At 44.0% G+C, this 18,257-nt stretch overlaps 1 protein-coding gene and 1 long non-coding RNA gene across 6 annotated transcripts in view; both read left to right on the top strand.

Annotated features, from left to right (window-relative positions):
- Nucleotides 1-18,257, top strand: part of Syne1 (spectrin repeat containing nuclear envelope protein 1) — a 454,246-nt gene that overhangs the window by 411,760 nt on the left and 24,229 nt on the right. For 3 of the 5 annotated variants that reach the window (XM_051164670.1, XM_051164671.1, XM_051164673.1), the window contains 7 exons: nt 3,619-3,806; nt 5,058-5,208; nt 8,013-8,195; nt 8,457-8,594; nt 13,981-14,172; nt 15,025-15,355; nt 17,733-17,801. In XM_051164670.1, coding sequence (XP_051020627.1) covers nt 3,619-3,806; nt 5,058-5,208; nt 8,013-8,195; nt 8,457-8,594; nt 13,981-14,172; nt 15,025-15,355; nt 17,733-17,801 — 1,252 coding nt within the window. The remainder of the gene's footprint in view (nt 1-3,618; nt 3,807-5,057; nt 5,209-8,012; nt 8,196-8,456; nt 8,595-13,980; nt 14,173-15,024; nt 15,356-17,732; nt 17,802-18,257) is intronic. The other 2 variants (XM_051164672.1, XM_051164674.1) reach the window with 1 other exon arrangement.
- On the top strand, nt 10,344-11,277 carry LOC127205390 (uncharacterized). Its single transcript, XR_007832607.1, has 4 exons — nt 10,344-10,371; nt 10,532-10,571; nt 10,652-10,691; nt 11,231-11,277. It is a non-coding gene; the product is annotated as an uncharacterized LOC127205390 (long non-coding RNA).

The raw sequence follows: 18,257 nt of genomic DNA, 5'->3' as shown, positions 1-18,257 counted from the left end.
GTGCCCTTCCCTGAAGAGGCCTATGTCTCCCACCCTTAGCATCCCTTAGTTGCCTGCGGTTCTTTGTGAGCTTTCCAGCAGGAAGACAGGGAACTTAAATTAATCCTTATTATAAACAAGCAATATAAATTTGAGGGAGGGAGGATTGTTAACTCCAGAAAAGATGAGGTATAACCATGCATACTTTGCTGCCCTAATGTGAAAAGCATTGAGTAAGTCCAATCACAACAAAAGCAATGATCGCTGCTGCTTCTGCTACTGCTGCTGCTAACTGTGCTATGAGCCTGGCGACCTTCCCATTGCAGAACTGTCCAGATGGCTATATAAGTTAGTGCATCGCAGTAAATATCAGTAAAGAGAGATACATGGGAAAGACATGGTTGCTTCTGAGAAGGTCGGGGCTCAAAAGAGCCCAGCCTCACTCAGTCAAAGTCTTCTAGTAGTTCCTTATTGATTATAATATGTGTGTATCTATATACACACATATATTCCCAATTACATTTTTAAATTACAGCTTTAAAACTGTGTTACAAGGGACAAAGTAATTTGCCATTTTCATACTCATGTTCCTTATTTATAGAGTACTGATTATAAAAACGTATACCACAGAGTTTGGTTGCAATGTTAATGACCAAAGTTCTGAGCACAATGCCTAGCATGACATTATTGTCTCAAATGTATATTGGGGAATGTGTACCACAGTGTGTGCACGTGTGTGAGTGTGTGTGTGTGTGTGTGTGTTTGTGTTCCCAGAATCATCAAACTCAAGTAGTCAGGTTTGTTCAGCAGCCCATCTCACTGGTCCCAGTACCCTTCATTTTCATTATTTTTGGTTTGCTGTGGTTTCTGTTTTGTGGGAAATGTTCGGAAATGATTCTCTAATGATTGGACCACCTGGGATTCATGTTTTAAAAGATCCATTGAAAGTTACCTGTCTCTAAAGGAGAAAATTCTGACAGAAATTTCATGGGCGAGATTAAATCGTTCAATGCAATTTTCAGCCTGGGCATGGTGGCGCACACCTTTAATCCCAGCACTCGGGGAGGCAGAGGCAGGCAGATCTCTGTGAATTTGAGGCCAATCTGGTCTACAAAGTGAGTCCAGGACAGCCAAGACTATAAAGAAACCCTGTCTCATAAAAAGAAAGAGAGAGAGAGAGAGAGAGAGAGAGAGAGAGAGAGAGAGAGAGAGAGAGAGAGAGAGAGAGAGAGAGAGAGAGAGAGAGAGAGAGAAATGCAATTTTCTTTCTTCCCTCTCCCTGTGTAGAATTTCTCTGGCCAACATTCTTAATTCTTCCAGACTTTCTTGGTGGGGCTGGGGGTACAGGTTATAAAGACTTGAGGGGACTTTAAAAAACACCTGGCCAGATCTCTCTGTATTCTAGCTGAAGAACTAAATTCAAAGACACCACGATGACTCAAGACCATATCACCAATTGAAGTTAAAACACATCTAAAGTCTGTTTCCTGATTACATATGATATCAAAATCATTCATGCCTTACGGTGATTGGGCTACTTCAAACGTTCTGAATGTTTAGGAAAAACTGAATGCAATTCCAGGTTTTGAGTGTTTGGATTATGTTTAGGTAGTTGAGATTAATTTTAAATATACAGCCCTGCTCTTTGATTTTTGAGATAGTGATCTTATCCATGGAAATATCTTTATTTTTATATTTAAGTAAATATTCAGTTAACATTTTGACCTATTTCAAATTTTGGGTTAATATCTGTCTGATGCATTTTTTAAAGAGGGTACAGTGGAGATGTGCAAATTGAGATGTTTTAATAATTTATCTCCCGATGTCTATTTATTTTTTAATAAGGAAAATATGTTAAGAGCACTGACAAGTAGGACAAAGGGGCGGAGGGAGGTATGACACCTACAAAGTACCCCCCCCACACACACACACCGAGAAAGTGTAGATTTGTTAAGGAAAAGTGAGAAAAAAAATACCCAGGATTAGGAAGGGCACCTTTGGATGAATAGGACTCTACAAACCCCACTTTAATAGTGAATAATTTGAGCAGGTTGGACTCCCAAAGCTTATATTAGCTTGTTATCACTGTGAAAAATTACCTGAGGTTGGCATTTCCAGGAAGGGATGCTTTATTTTGACTAAAGGTTTCAGGAATTTCATTCTGTGGTCACATGACTCTGTTGCTGTGGGCCTATGGAAACACTGTGCCCTGTAGCAAGCATGTGAGGCACAGGAGAACTGTTGGTTCTGAGCTGCCAAGAGGCTCAAAAGAGAAGTAGGAAGGGGCTGGGATCCCAATATCCTTTACAAAGATATGCTCCCAGCAAAGTAGCTAGAGGCTACAAGGCCCTGCCTATTGGGGGGGTCCTGCTGCCTCCTAGTGCTACCACAGGTAGGTGAGCAAGCTTTTGGCATGTGGGTCTTTGGAGAAAACTCCAAATTATACTAAGTCCCAAGGAGGAAAATAATGGATGTTTTTGGTTCACAGTCTCTGCATTTAACATGAGTTCATATGTTGGAGATGGATAAAATCCAGTTTCCTGCATTTTATCAAAAACGTTCTATTTCTGTCCTACATTTAAAACTGTGCTCCAAGGAAGAAGTGCTGATCTCATTTATGAAAGGGAGCCTCCCTTTCTTAGCCATTGTACCTCTTGACGCTGTCTTGTGCATTTGCACGTCTGTGATGCTTAAATCTCAGTTATGAAGTGGGAGCTACTCACAGGTGCATGAACAGAACACAGAGTTAATTAACTGATCAATTGGAATTAACTTGATGGATTAGTAAAAACCAGGGCAAGAACATTCTCTCTCTCTCTCTCTCTCTCTCTCTCTCTCTCTCTCTCTCTCTCTCTCTCTCTCTCTCTCTTTCTCTCTGTGTGTGTGTATGTGTGTTTTCATCTGTGTGCCACAGCAGGCATGTGGAGGTCAGAGGACCACCTCCAGTCAAGTGTTGGTCCTCACCTCTTACCTTGGTTGACACTAGGTCTCTTGTGGCTTACTACTGCGTATACCAGGTTTGTTGGGCCACAAACTTCTGGAGACATTCCTGTTGATTTCTCCCACCTTGCCTTAGAGTGCTGCCTTACTGTCTAGCTTTACATGGGTTCTGGGCATTTAAACTCAGGTTATCACATTTGTGTGGCAAGTGCTTTCCTGCTGCGCCATCCCCCAACACAATCCACGACTCATTATTTTCACTGATTACTAAAGCCTGTCCATCTACAGGTATGGACAGAGGACAGAAAGGGGCATTGAGTCCCTTGAAGCTAAGTTTCAGGCATTTGTGAGCCTCCCAGTGTAGGTAATGGAGTGTGAACTCTGCCCTCTGGTAGAGGAACAAGTATTCTAACTGCTGAGCCATCCCTCTAGCCTCTAGTGTAGTCCATTTTATCTTATATTTTGGCATTTTACACATGGAATATTTCCAGATCCATCTCCTCATATTGTACCTTGAACTCCCTGGATGTCCTAAATAAGGCTCAGGAAACTTGTTCATTCCCAAAAGTGAACTACTTTTGAGTGCAACGTAGCCATTTATCAGTCAGTGCGCTTAGCTGAAGTTCTGTCATTTACACACACACACACACACACACACATACAGACTTTTACAATAAACCACACTTCATTCCTGTGCAGGAGCTTCAGAGAGACATCGAGAAACACAGCACAGGTGTTGCCTCCGTCCTCAACTTATGTGAGGTCCTTCTGCATGACTGCGATGCCTGTGCCACTGATGCCGAGTGTGACTCCATCCAGCAGGCCACTCGGAACCTGGACCGGCGGTGGAGAAACATCTGTGCAATGTCCATGGAGAGGAGACTCAAGTGAGCTGGGGCGTGATGTTACAGACTAAAGCAACACAGCAATGACAACAAAGCAAACAAAATCCCAACCCTCCCCCCAAAGGCTCCACCCAATTTTCCATTCATTGTGTCAGCTGTTTACTATTTTCCATCGATTAGAAAGTCCAAAACTAGCCTTGGTTTCCCAAAATTGCCACTACATATAATCGCAAATGTAAGTAGCCATAAAGATAATAAAACTACAACAAGCCAATTTATATCGAAACTGACCATTTAAATACTACACAGGAAAATTAAAATCTGCCCTTGCAAAGTAAGTGTAACATTATTAAATTTGTAGTTATAAATAGATAACATTCCTTTATTAAAATTCCACTCGTCATAGTGTTAAGTGAGATAATACAGGCTCAAAAAAGATAAATGTTTTTTGTTGTCTCCAGATCTAGATTTAAAACTCTAGCTTTAAATGCATAGATAACACATATAAATCTAGATTTAAATATGTAGATAGCATGTTTAAACATAGGACATGAAAATAAAAAGGCACTAAGAGAGGAAGAAGGACTTAGAAGAAAGGGGATAAAAGGGGGTAACAACACGCAGAACGAGGGAAGAAGTAGGAAAGAATGGGGGGCAGCAGGAGTAGAAGGGCCATGGAGGAGCAGATAAGAAGCCTAGTGGTACACATACCTGGAAATTAACACTACAATGAAGCCCATCACTTTCTGTGCTACTTTTGGTTCGAGCCCTTTGAAAGTGATAGCGACAAAAACTTAATGGCCTAAACCTCAGTGGCAAAAACTCAGTGGCCCGAAACCTCCATGGTCTAAGGCACAAAGCTGTGCTGTTCTTTGGCCAGTCCTATGTGTGCCTGTCAAGGTTCACTGTTATCCCTGAGGCTGATGTTGGTCTTAAAGGAAATCTCGAACTTGAGTTTTATTTAAGGGCTGCACTAGCCCAAACACAGTGTCTACTTGTAGGGTTTCTAACCTTCCATGCCAACCCCAGCGCTGCTCATGCAGTGCACTTTAATATCCAGCTTGACTAATTCCAAATTCAGAGCTGCAGGGCTTCTCCTCAAACCAACAGCTGTTTTATTTTAGCTGCAACAGTTGTCTGTCTTTTTCCCTGGGCGGTTTGGCTCAAAGCTGTTACTGTTGTGCACAGCAGTTGCTTGCTCTGGCACTCTTAATCCTACTGAAAGGATCAGATAGGGTTCTGAGCATCAGCAGCCTTAATAATGGGGGTGTGTTCTTCTATCCTCTGCCTCAGAATTGAAGAGACATGGCGACTGTGGCAGAAATTTCTGGATGACTATTCTCGTTTTGAAGACTGGCTAAAGGTCTCAGAGAGGACGGCTGCATTCCCCAGTTCTTCTGGGGTGCTTTACACCGTTGCCAAGGAAGAGCTAAAGAAGTTTGAGGTGACTTGCTCATTCTGCTATGACTCTAGCCAACTGGTAGCTGATGCCCCCGGGCACGGACTGACTAATGGGCCACTTGGTATCTGTTCGCATAGCTGGGGACTGGCTTGGTAGCCATGGGTAACAGGCTCCGGGAGTACGCCAAGGGTGGTAAAGATTTTAATTGGTGAAGATTTGAATTGGAGATGATCAGAATTACAAATAAGATAGTAATAAATAAAAATGTTATCTCGAAACAGTAGCAAATTCTCATGATCCCAGCGCTCAGGAGGTTGAGGCAGCAGGATTTCAAGTTGAAAGCTACCCTGGCCTACTAGTGAAGAAGCCTTCCTGTCTAAGGAAGAGCAGAGAGGAAAGAGGGGGGTGGGGAAAGAACTCTCTTAGAAAACAAGACTTACAATTCTCCCCCAAACCTCATGACATTATTTTTTATCAGAATTCATCCATCTCCTCTAAGATTAAGATATGACTATTTCCATATTTCAGCCTAGTTAGAGTGTGTATGGGACAACATTAAGAGGAGATCAGCAGAGTCAAGAGGAAGGGAAGGCGGGGCAGTCAGGCAGGGAGGTGATGAGAACAAAGCAGGCTGCAGTGTATCTACAGAAATGTACTTTGTGTGCTAGCTCAAAGAATTAAATAATCAAATGCACAGGGATGGTTTTAGTCATTGATAACATACAGTTGGCCCCAGAATTGACCAGAACTTTATCATTACAGCCAACTTTGAGTAAGGCAGCAGACACCAGCACTGTTCTGGTGTCAGGGACTCTTTTTAATTACCAAGAGATGAAAACAGCAACGGCTAATTACACTTAGAAAGGAACCGTTAAATCTTCTTTACAATCTTAAGCCCACTCTACAGTATTCTGAAGTCCAGCCATTTGGCTAGCCCTGATTTCCACAGAGACAATGGTGTGGATGAAACAAACCCTTCTGTGCATACACGTGTGCCTCTGTACTCACTGTAACTGGTCCTCAATGAACCAAACCTTGAGCTACTGGGGAACAAATGAAATTTCTTCTTGTTCTTGTCTGACTTAGAGATCTGAATCCTAGAAGACGAGCTGTCTGATTATAATAGTGGCTGGTGCCATGTGAAACAAGTAAAAGTGATTCTGGATAGATCCATATGAAACTATACCACTAAATTAAGAAAAGGACAATGCCTCTGTAAAACATTTTCTCTAGCAAAAGCCACCATAAGCTGCCGAGGAATCCAGGTCATTCCATTGCTAGTGGAAGTGACCCTGTCCTGTGTCTTGTAGTGCTCTGTTTGTAAAGGTTAAAGCCTTTCATAATTGGCTTATACCACAAAGCAGATTATAGGGGATCATTCTGGATGCTATTTTCAACTCAGATTTTGACAAAAGTTGCTCAGATGGTCAGTGCTGAAATACTTGATTTTTAATATTGTTATTCTTATACTTAGCTTTCTTGCAGACAGGAAATATCACAGAAACAAATTCTGCTTAAGGTTGATCCGTGTGATTGCATAAATGTTCGGAACAGCCCTAAGTGCCGTTCCATCACCTGAGTGGGCAGATCTGTACTCTGACTTACTATAACAACAAAAGTCGAACCTGCCTTAGCACCTCCTAAATTTTTGGAACTTAAGACTGGACCTGCTAGGATGTGTATTCTTAAGGCAGCTATCAGAAGGCACATCATTTACAGGCCAAGCGTATGATCTTCTGAGCAGTGTGCAGAAGCAACAAAAGCAGAAGTGTGAGATGTACATGAAAACAGTCCACTCAACTATTCATAACACTTGGGTTGGGATCTGGGATAAAGGTCAGTCAGAAGTCATGGCACGTGCACTAAGGGTGAAGCTGTCTTTTATTTGGGTGGGTGAGTGAGTGGTTGGTTAGTGCTGTATTCTGCAGCAAGGTTAGAACCAAGTGCTAGCATCTGCAGCATTCGCGTTCTGTGTCATGTCCTGGAGAGCAGAGCATCCATGCTGCACACCTGTATAGCAGCTCTGGAACTTTCTGTGAAAGCTGACCAATTCACCAGCAGAGAAGAAAGGACCTGCTTCAAATGGTTGTGGGTTTGGTTTTTTGTTTTTTAATAGAAAATTACTTGTGTTTTATACTAAACTGATTTTCTTAAAAGTAGAGTTAACAGCTTACATTAGAGGCACTTCTGCTAAAGATGGTTTTAGTTTTATTCTAATGGACACCAGGATTGAGGTGATTTCTGCACTTTTAGGAAATTACATATTCTACAAATGACCAGTGCCATTTTAGATATCATTTCTCAGTATGTACACAGAGATCTTGAGAACACTTCAATCTGACATGTAAATACACATGTATGTCCTTGTAATGGTTTCTTGGATATAAAAATTTGTTTCCAGACTATTATTTATTTCATATGTTTTTTTCTTTTGGTCTTGGGGTAGCCAAGGCTGGCTTCTACTTTTCTGGGTAGAACTTCTGATGCTTCTGCTTCCCTCCGCCTCCAGAGTGCTGGCACTACAGATTTGTGCCACCACACTTGGCTTCGTTTTATTGTGCATTATAAAAACTACATTATATGTATAGGCATGTATGTATATTTACATATGTGATGTCTTGTGTGTATAGTGTATGCAAATACATATGTACATTTTACTTTTTAATGTACCTATTTATAAATACAATGGTTCCTTACAGTCCTGTGTTTTCATTCTGCATCTTGGTTGATCTGCTGTGTCTGTGGTATCGTAACTTCTGTCCTGACTCCACAGTATAAATAACAACAGACCCAGCCTAGAGTCCTTCAAGGAACTCCCACACTGATTCGCTTCTCTGTGCCCTCAGGCTTTCCAGCGGCAGGTCCACGAAAGCCTGACCCAGCTAGAGCTGATCAACAAACAATACCGCCGCCTGGCCAGAGAGAATCGTACAGACTCTGCGTGCAGCCTCAGACAGATGGTCCACGGAGGCAACCAGAGATGGGATGACCTACAGAAGCGTGTCACCTCCATCTTGCGCAGACTCAAGGTTCCCATTAAGCCTTGCTGTAATTTAGTGTAGAGGACAAGCCCGGACTGTCTTGCATGATAGTGAGACATGTTCGTGGTGACAGTGGAAGCTGGAAAGGCAGGAGAGTGTCTCGGGGGGGGGGGGAGCAATATGAGGACGGACAATTTAGGGTGCTCCACACTTGTGTGGAATTGACTTCCCAGAAGGTTGGAATTGGCTGGCCATATCAGTGGGTAACTTTAGACATCTTAATGCCTAATGTCTCCCTCTTGCTTCCAGCATTTTATTAGCCAGCGTGAGGAGTTTGAGACCGCACGGGACAGCATTCTTGTCTGGCTCACAGAGATGGATCTGCAGCTAACGAACATTGAACATTTTTCTGAATGTGATGTTCAAGCTAAGATAAAGCAACTCAAGGTAATGAGTCTGCAAATTTTCTGTGAGAAGGAATTCTATAAAGGGAAGGGTTTGCAGATCCTTTTGTGTGGAGTACAGTAGAGGGCTGCTGAAAATTTTGTTCTTTGTGATCTGGAAACTATTGAGAAGATACTAAAACTATTGAATTTTGGGGTTTCATTTTTTTTTTTCTTTTAAAACAATTTTTTGAGACAGGGTTTCTCTTTGTAGTCCTGGCTGTTCTGGAACTCACTCTGTAGATCAGGCTGGCCTTGAACTCAGATTTGCTAGCCTTTGCCTCCCAAGTGCTGGGATTAAAGGTGTGAGCCACTATGCCAGGCTGATCCACCATTTAGCATACACACTTTATAAACATACCAACTGGGTTGTCACTGGTAGAGGCTCTTGTTGTTGATGTTTTTGTTGTTGTTGTTATTGTTATTGTTGTTGTTTTGTTGTTATTGTTGTTGTTGTTTTTGTTGTTGTTGTTTTTGTTGTTGTTTTTGTTGAACATATCACCTATTTCTAAGATCTATACAGAGTTTAAGTAGCCCCCAGAAAAAATAATAAACTTTCTTTTCTTTAATTTTAAAAATTACTTTCATTTATTGTATCTGTATAGTGGAGGCCAGGGTAGTCCACATGCCACTGTGAGCATGTGGCTGTCAGAAGCTAATTTAAGGGTTGGTTCTCTCCTTCCACTGTGTGGGTTCCAGGAATTGAGTTCCGGTCTGTCCTTACCTTTGGTGGTGAATACCTTCACCCATTGAGCCATTTTGCTGGTTGACATTGCAACACTCTTATTTTTGGGATTTCACTCCACATATTCTGCATTCTTGGAAGCTGAGTTAATTTTCAATATGTATTGTATCGTCAATGACATGATTCAGGCACGGCAGCTAGCTGGAAACCTTCATGGGAGATTGTGTGAGAGAGGGAGTGGCAAGCTGAATCGTTTTCAAGACAGTTTCTGAAGTCTTATCCCCAGTGTAATCTGGATATGGAGGCTCACACAGGATGCAGCACCCCTGGAGGGTAAAACAGAAGGGTGGCTGAGAGGTTGAAGTCAGCCCTGACTGGATAATAAGTTCTATCAACTGAGAACCTGTTTCAAATAAGTAAAACAAAACAAAAGATCATGCCACACTTCTGTAATCCCAGCACTTGGGACACAGCGGCAGGCTTGGGTAGCTCAATTGATAAGGCACCTGACCCTGAGTCTGAGAGGCAGGCAAGTCAGGAGTTCAAGATCATATTTGTCCATATAACAAGTTTGAGACTAGCTTACGCTACACAAGAAACCAACAACAACAACAAAATTAATTACTTTGTTTGTTTGTTAATATTGTTTGTACTGGGAATTGAACCCAGGCTATCACACATGCTAAATAGAAACTGTAACACTTAGTCACCTCCCATAATATTCCACTGTTGTGTTGTTTGTTTGGTTTCGGTTTTGTTTTTAAAGAATAGTTATAATGCCTGTAGTGGTTTGAATATAATGGCCCCTATAGGGTCATATATTTGAATACTTCACCAGGAAGTGAAATTGTTTGAAAGGACTAGAATGATTAGGAAGTATGGTCTTGTTAGAGTAGGTGTGGCCCTGTTAGAGTAGGTGTGGTCCTGTTAGAGTAGGTGTGGCCTTGTTAGAGTAGGTGTGGCCTTGTTAGAGTAGGTGTGGCCCTGTTAGAGTAGGTGTGGCCCTGTCAGAGTAGGTGTGGCTCTGTTAGAGTAGGTGTGGCCCTGTTAGAGTAGGTGTGGCTCTGTTAGAGTAGGTGTGGCCCTGTTAGAGTAGGTGTGGCCCTGTCAGAGTAGGTGTGGCTCTGTTAGAGTAGGTGTGGCCCTGTCAGAGTAGGTGTGGCTCTGTTAGAGTAGGTGTGGCCCTGTCAGAGTAGGTGTGGCCCTGTCAGAGTAGGTGTGGCCTTGTTAGAGTAGGTGTGGCCTTGTTAGAGTAGGTGTGGCCCTGTTAGAGTAGGTGTGGCCCTGTTAGAGTAGGTGTGGTCCTGTTAGAGTAGGTGTGGCCTTGTTAGAGTAGGTGTGGTCCTGTTAGAGTAGGTGTGGCCTTGTTAGAGTAGGTGTGGCCCTGTTAGAGTAGGTGTGGCCCTGTTAGAGTAGGTGTGGTCCTGTTAGAGTAGGTGTGGCCTTGTTAGAGTAGGTGTGGCCTTGTTAGAGTAGGTGTGGCCCTGTCAGAGTAGGTGTGGCCCTGTCAGAGTAGGTGTGGCTCTGTTAGAGTAGGTGTGGCCCTGTTAGAGTAGGTGTGGTCCTGTTAGAGTAGGTGTGGCCTTGTTAGAGTAGGTGTGGCCTTGTTAGAGTAGGTGTGGCCCTGTTAGAGTAGGTGTGGCCCTGTCAGAGTAGGTGTGGCTCTGTTAGAGTAGGTGTGGCCTGTTAGAGTAGGTGTGGCTCTGTTAGAGTAGGTGTGGCCCTGTTAGAGTAGGTGTGGCCCTGTCAGAGTAGGTGTGGCTCTGTTAGAGTAGGTGTGGCCCTGTCAGAGTAGGTGTGGCTCTGTTAGAGTAGGTGTGGCCCTGTCAGAGTAGGTGTGGCCCTGTCAGAGTAGGTGTGGCCCTGTCAGAGTAGGTGTGGCCCTGTTAGAGTAGGTGTGGCCTTGTTAGAGTAGGTGTGGCCTTGTTAGAGTAGGTGTGGCCTTGTTAGAGTAGGTGTGGCCCTGTTAGAGTAGATGTGGCCCTGTTAGAGTAGGGTGGTCCTGTTAGAGTAGGTGTGGCCTTGTTAGAGTAGGTGTGGTCCTGTTAGAGTAGGTGTGGCCTTGTTAGAGTAGGTGTGGCCTGTTAGAGTAGGTGTGGCCTTGTTAGAGTAGGTGGTGGTCCTGTTTAGAGTAGGTTGTGGCCTTGTTAGAGTAGGTGTGGCCTTGTTAGAGTAGGTGTGGCCCTGTCAGAGTAGGTGTGGCCCTGTCAGATTAGGTGTGCATCTGTTAGAGTAGGTTGGCCCTGTTAGAGTAGGTGTGGCCCTGTCAGAGTAGGTGTGGCCCTGTCAGAGTAGGTGTGGCTCTGTTAGAGTAGGTGTGGCCCTGTTAGAGTAGGTGTGGCTCTGTTAGAGTAGGTGTGGCCTTGTTAGAGTAGGTGTGGCCTTGTTAGAGTAGGTGTGGCCCTGTCAGAGTAGGTGTGGCCCTGTCAGAGTAGGTGTGGTCTTGTTAGAGTAGGTGTGGCCCTGTCAGAGTAGGTGTGGCCTTGTTAGAGTAGGTGTGGCCCTGTTAGAGTAGGTGTGGCCCTGTTAGAGTTGGTGTGGCTCTGTTAGAGTAGGTGTGGCCCTGTTAGAGTAGATGTGGCCTTGTTAGAGTAGGTGTGGCCCTGTCAGAGTAGGTGTGGCCTTGTTAGAGTAGGTGTGGCCCTGTCAGAGTAGGTGTGGTCTTGTTAGAGTAGGTGTGGCCCTGTCAGAGTAGGTGTGGCCTTGTTAGAGTAGGTGTGGCCCTGTTAGAGTAGGTGTGGCCCTGTTAGAGTTGGTGTGGCTCTGTTAGAGTAGGTGTGGCCCTGTTAGAGTAGGTGTGGCCTTGTTAGAGTAGGTGTGGCCCTGTCAGAGTAGGTGTGGCCTTGTTAGAGTAGGTGTGGCCCTGTCAGAGTAGGTGTGGTCTTGTTAGAGTAGGTGTGGCCCTGTCAGAGTAGGTGTGGCCCTGTCAGAGTAGATGTGGCCTTGTTAGAGTAGGTGTGGCCCTGTCAGAGTAGGTGTGGCCTTGTTAGAGTAGGTGTGGCCCTGTCAGAGTAGGTGTGGCCTTGTTAGAGTAGGTGTGGCCTTGTTGGAGAAAGTAGTCACTTTAAGTTTCAAAAGCCCACCCCAGACCCACCTGTTCTCTCTCAGCCTGCAGATCAGGATATAGCTTTTTGCTTTTGCTCTAGTGCCACATGTGTTAACCATGTTCCCTGCTCTAATGATAATGGACTAAACTTGAAAATGTAAACAAGCCCCCAGTTAAGTGCCTTACTTTATAAGAAGTACCTTGGTCATAGTTTTACTCCACAGAAGTAGAACAGTGACTAAGACAAGGCCAAACTTTTTGGTTTTCATGATGAAACAAAAGAAATTGCTGTTATTATAACAAATGAAAATTCTCATCATTCAATTTTGCCAGTAAAGACTCAGGATCCAAATGCTGGGGTGAAAACCGGCTAGCTCAGAGAGGCAGAGAAAGCACCCAGCTGACCTTCCTACTCAGCTCATGTCTCAGAGGAAAAAGCTAAAGGCTCCTTCTTTTTCTCCATGCTGTCTTAAATCCCCTTCTCTGAATGTCCCTCCTTTCGGTTTAATCTCAGCTGGCTGGTTTCTTGCTCTGCCTCTTGACGTAGGGTTGATTTACAGCGTGTGCTAGGGCTGAGCCACTCCACAAGAAACAGTTTACAATCTCAGAGTTTACAAAGGGATCAAAGATCCTGCAACAATTTACCCATAATAGTATTAAGGTGGAAGAGATTGCAAAGTCATAAACACTAATGCTCCACCCAATGCTTTGTCCTGCCCCTCCCCCACACAACTACCCCAGTGCATCCCACAGGCAAATCAATGTTTGGACATTTCAACAAGACATTTCAGTAGATTGGTATTTGTATCTTTTCCTTTTAGATTCTGGCAGAATCTTAGAACCCATTACCACCTTCCTTTATCTTTTCTTTCTTTCTTTCTTTTTTCCTTTTTTCTTTTGTTTTTGTTTTTTGAGACAGGGTTTCTCTGTGTAGCCTTGGTTTTCCTGGACTCACTTTGTAGACCAGGCTGGCCTCAAACTCACAGAGATCCGCCTGCCTCTGCCTCCCTAGTGCTGGGATTACAGGTGTGAACCACCGTGCCTGCCAAGTACCCTCCTTTTTCCTTGGCAGTCTTTGTCCATGATAGACAATTCTAACTCTTCCCCAGTTCATTCTTCTACCCCCCCCCCAGGTTCATTCTTATACTGAGTGAACATGTCTCAATGATGTCTCTCTCTGAAATCATACAAAATGAGTACAGATAATCTTTTATTTTATTTGTGTAATTTTTCCAAATAAGTATATCTTTATGCTTTGATGCTTATGATCCAAAACAACAAAAGAATGATCTGAGAATCTGTGGCCTCCTTTAGTATATGTATGACGTATGATGTACATTATGTGGAGTTAGTGAAAATGCTCATTTCACCATCATTTTTACCAGGGATCCCTGGCACTGTTAAGACCGTTGATGGTTGTCAATATCCACTATATGTGGTGATAAATTTTTATTACCAAACTCTCCTTTCTAATGTTTTCCTTTCTGATTTCCATTCAGCCTTAACATTATATTTTACTTTAGAAAACAACTGCTCCATCTTTGTACACAGTAAGTCAGCTATCCTCTATATGGTCTTTCTGACACTGTGAGAAAAGTGTGCCTTACTATGACCTTATTTTGAGCTGTGTAAAATCCACATCGCCTTTGCACCCTTCAGGCTTTCCAGCAGGAGATTTCCCTGAACCACAGTAAGATTGAACAGATCATTGCCCAGGGGGAGCAGCTGATAGAGAAGAGCGAGCCACTGGACGCCGCTGTCATCGAAGAGGAGCTGGACGAACTCCGACGCTACTGCCAGGAAGTCTTTGGACGTGTGGAAAGATACCACAAGAAACTGATCCGCCTGCCTGTAGGCAGCACTTATTTATTTCTCATTAAATCTAGAGAGAATTAGTTGTGTGTGGGGGGGGGGGCGGGTGAGAATTAGTTGGTAGTCAGGAAGTCCAGAGTCTGAAAGCAGAATTTCTGTGTTTGTTCTAAGTTTTGATACCACTGTCTATATAACCTTGGAGAATTTGCTTTCCCTCCCTTACCTCAGTTTCTACAACTTTAAAGTGGACTTACTCATAGTCACTACCTTGTAGGGAGAACTGTTTTGTCCACTTAGTGAGCGACAGTGTTGTTTTTCTATAAAGACTTGGGCAGACTGTGTGGCATTCTTCTTCTGTGGGAGATGAGGAGATGTAATAAGAGAGAGGAGTAATCGCTCAGCTTGTGAGATTATTTTTCAATGACTCGTTTTCCTCCATCCTTTTTCTACTTGCCCCACAATTTCATCTCATTTGTAAAGGTGCCATTATCCAAACATTTGGAATTTTCTGTGATAAAGACACATTTTTGTGTCCAACATTTAGAAGCAAAAGGATACCGTCCCATTGTAAGCCAGTTGAGTTGGAGGCACATGACTTGGTCCTTTATTTGTATTACTTTCTAAATTTAATTTTAATTTAATGTTATTTAGTTTTCTATAACGGAGTAGGTTTTAATATATTCCCACCTTACCAGTGATAAACCTGAGGCTGAAATAGATGAATATATAAGGTATTTTGAAAGAAACCAGGAAGTTCTTCTGTATTTGTTGATAAAGTTAATGTCATGTCATCAGTAAAATGTGCTGGCATTTACTGAAGGTCACACCTGTTCAGAGTAAGAGGCAAATGCTATTCTTGCAGTAACAGAGTCGGTGTGACTTTCCTTTTAGCTACCGGATGATGACCATGACCTCTCAGATCGAGAGCTAGATCTCGAAGACTCCACGACTCTTTCAGACCTACGCTGGCAGGACCCCTCTGCAGATGGCATGCCCTCCCCACAGCCTTCCTCCAACCCCTCCCTCTCCCTCCCTCAGCCCCTCCGGAGTGAGCGGTCAGGGAGAGACACCCCAGCCAGCGTGGACTCCATCCCCCTGGAATGGGATCACGATTATGATCTCAGTCGGGACCTGGAGTCGGCATCTCGAACTCTTCCCTCAGAAGATGAAGAGGGTGAGGAAGACAAGGAGTTCTACCTCAGGGGAGCTGTTGGCTTGTCAGGTAGGAGAGAAAACTTCCTGTTGGGAATCCATGTGGACTCATCATCCCTGAAGGTTTCATACATACAGACATATATACATACATACATACGTACGTACATACGTACATGCATACATACGCATATGCATGGTCATTCGGGGACATCATACGATACCTGTCCCAGGGCTGGGTAGAGACTTTTGAGTGAGACTAGAGGGATGATAATGAGTCTGTGAGGTGAACACAGTGTGCAGCAGAAGGAGAAGGAGGAGCTGCTGCCTGGTTTGTGATCTGACATGGTACTTCAGTCTTATGAAGTCAGTCAAGGATAAGGTAGTGTTGGATAGCACAGAGTGGGCAGGATGGATGATGGAAAAGTGAGCAAAGGTCTGCACATGAAATGGCCAGTTCACTGTGGAGAAGAGTTTGGTCCTTGTCCTGGAGTGTTTGAAGATTCATGGAGAAAAGTAACCAAATGTATATGTCATAGTGTAGCTGTGTGTGGCCTCCATGGCTGGAACACAGATGGGAAATTAGAGAGTTTAGATGTGTGACACTGATGAGCCTAGATGATGGTGGTGATGATGATGGTGGTGATGATGATGATGGTGATGATGATGATGGTGATTATGGTGATGAAGATGGTGATGATGATGATGGTGATGATGATGATGGTGGTGGTGATGGTGGTGGTGGTGGTGATGATGATGATATCTAAGCCTGAATTAAGGAAGCAGCACCAGGAAGGGTAACTAGTCATGAGAAACGAATTCCTTCTTACCAGATGACTGAGTAGAGGTGGGGGTAACTCTGGACTTAGCATTTGGTGGAAGGTCAAAGCAGTCCTAAGCTATGAGAAAAATGAGAAGAGAAAGCGTGGGGTACCTAGTTGAAGGAGCAAGTTGTAAAAACATGGCGGTACAGACATCAGTTGTCTTCATCCCTATTTTGAGACATCTGTAGAACTTCCAGAGCCTACGGTGTAGAAACAGACGCATGTGCCTAGATACATAGCTAAAGATGCGCATTAGGTCAGGATTCTCCTACATGTAACTAGAAATTCGCCAAGTGCAGGGGAGGGACCATGCAGCTAGAGAAAATCGGGAAGAACAACAACAAAACAGTGAAGGGGAAGACTGAGAACAGAGGTTCTTACCAAAGGTAAACAAAAGCGATAAATGGTTAGAGAGCAGTGCTGTGTATCGGTGCTGTGTATCATGTGGCCCTCAGCCACAGATGGCCAGAAAGCCCTGAAGAGTGGCTGCTGTGTCGAGGTTGATTGTAGACAGGAAATGCTCTCACATGCAAACACCAATCGTACAAAGGATGAACACAAACTGTTAGTGTTATTTACGTTGATTACATATCATATTTCAGCACGACACCAATCCACTTGTTACTATTCTAATGTAGCTCTCAAGCCTTTAAGTTTTAATACATGGTTCACATCCAGACATAAGGAGCAGCGAGCGCTCCTCTAAGAAATGTCTGCATAGAAATTCCTGCTCTAATCCAGGCATGGTGCCCGTCATCTGTAGCCTGGTGTTCAAGATGAGGAGACCAGAGGATAGCGATTTCAGAGTAAATCCCTGCTACTGTATTAGTTACTTTTTTATTGCTGCGAGAAAAATACCATGACCAAACGCAACTTAAGGAAAACGTTTATTTGGGCTTATGTTCCCAGAGGATAAGGATCCATCATGGCAGGAAATGCATGGCATGGGCACAGAAGCAAAAAACTGGCTGATGCTATTGTCATCCATACACAGAGCCTGAGAACAGGAAGTGCTATAAGCTATAAACTCATAAAGCCCCGCCCCCAGTGATGTACTTCCTCTAATAAGGCTCCACCTCCTAAAGGTTCCACAGCCCTCCCCTTCACCCCCTTACCCCCCCCCCACCCCCGCTGAAACATCGTGAACTGGTGACCAAGAATTCAGATGCGTGAGCCTATGGGGATATCTCTTCTTTTCACCACCACAGCTATGCTGTTAAGTTGGAGGCCTGAAGGGTTTCCTGTGCTGTGTGAGACCTTCTCTCAAAGCCAACATGCCACTTAGTGTCTCTTTGTGTCTTTCTAGGTTTGCACCACATTGCTCTAGACACTTGTTTTCTCATCTGTAAAATGGAAATAACACTACCAGGCAGTCTTAGGATTCCTGTGAGGGGAATAAAAGCACTTTAAAAGGTGGTTGCCTTAGAAAACACTCAGTCGGTGTGAATTCTTAGCAGGATTCATTACAGGAAGCCTTTGGTGAGCATGCACACTTTCCCCTTATGCCAGTGAGCTGTCAAGAGCGACTAATTTCTTTTTTCCTTGGGCGTACTATTTTCCTGCCACAAGGGAATTGAGGTGTCCAGTACTTAGCTGCCAACTTAGACTGTGCTCTTTTTGCAGATATAGTGATCCCTGAGAACCCAGAGGCCTATGTAAAACTCACAGAAAATGCAATCAGAAATACTTCTGGTAGGCGCAAAGAAGCGACAGCAAGCCTCCCACACCTGCCGTCTCACCACAACCCCCCTTTCTGACCTCAGCTTCCCTGCCTCTCACAGCTTTGGGGCTCTGGCATGCCAAAGCACTGCCTTTCTTTCTTCTCCCTGCATTAGGGGAAAAAAGCTGCAGGTTGATTGGCACCAAGAATATGATCTCCATAGCCAGGTCATGAAATAGCTCTTCAGCCTGTCAAGTGCTAATCAGTCTCGTTACAGAGAGAACTCAGCGCCCAGTGAGAGCTGAAAATATAGGAGGCCCAAGCCCTTGCCCAACCCAGCCTATGTGCTCTCATCTCCCTTTGGTGGAAGCGGGTACTAGCTTTGTGGTGCTGTGACCTGCCACTGGTGAGGCAAATAATGTGGACCACACCCTCCACCCCAGCCCTCATGAGGGTGTAAAGAGATTGTAGGTGAGGAAACATTTCCT

The sequence above is a fragment of the Acomys russatus genome, chromosome 21 (assembly GCF_903995435.1).
Source record: "Acomys russatus chromosome 21, mAcoRus1.1, whole genome shotgun sequence".
NCBI lineage: Eukaryota > Metazoa > Chordata > Mammalia > Rodentia > Muridae > Acomys > Acomys russatus.
Note: the sequence above shows the minus strand (reverse complement) of the source record. Positions and strands in the feature narration are given on the sequence as shown.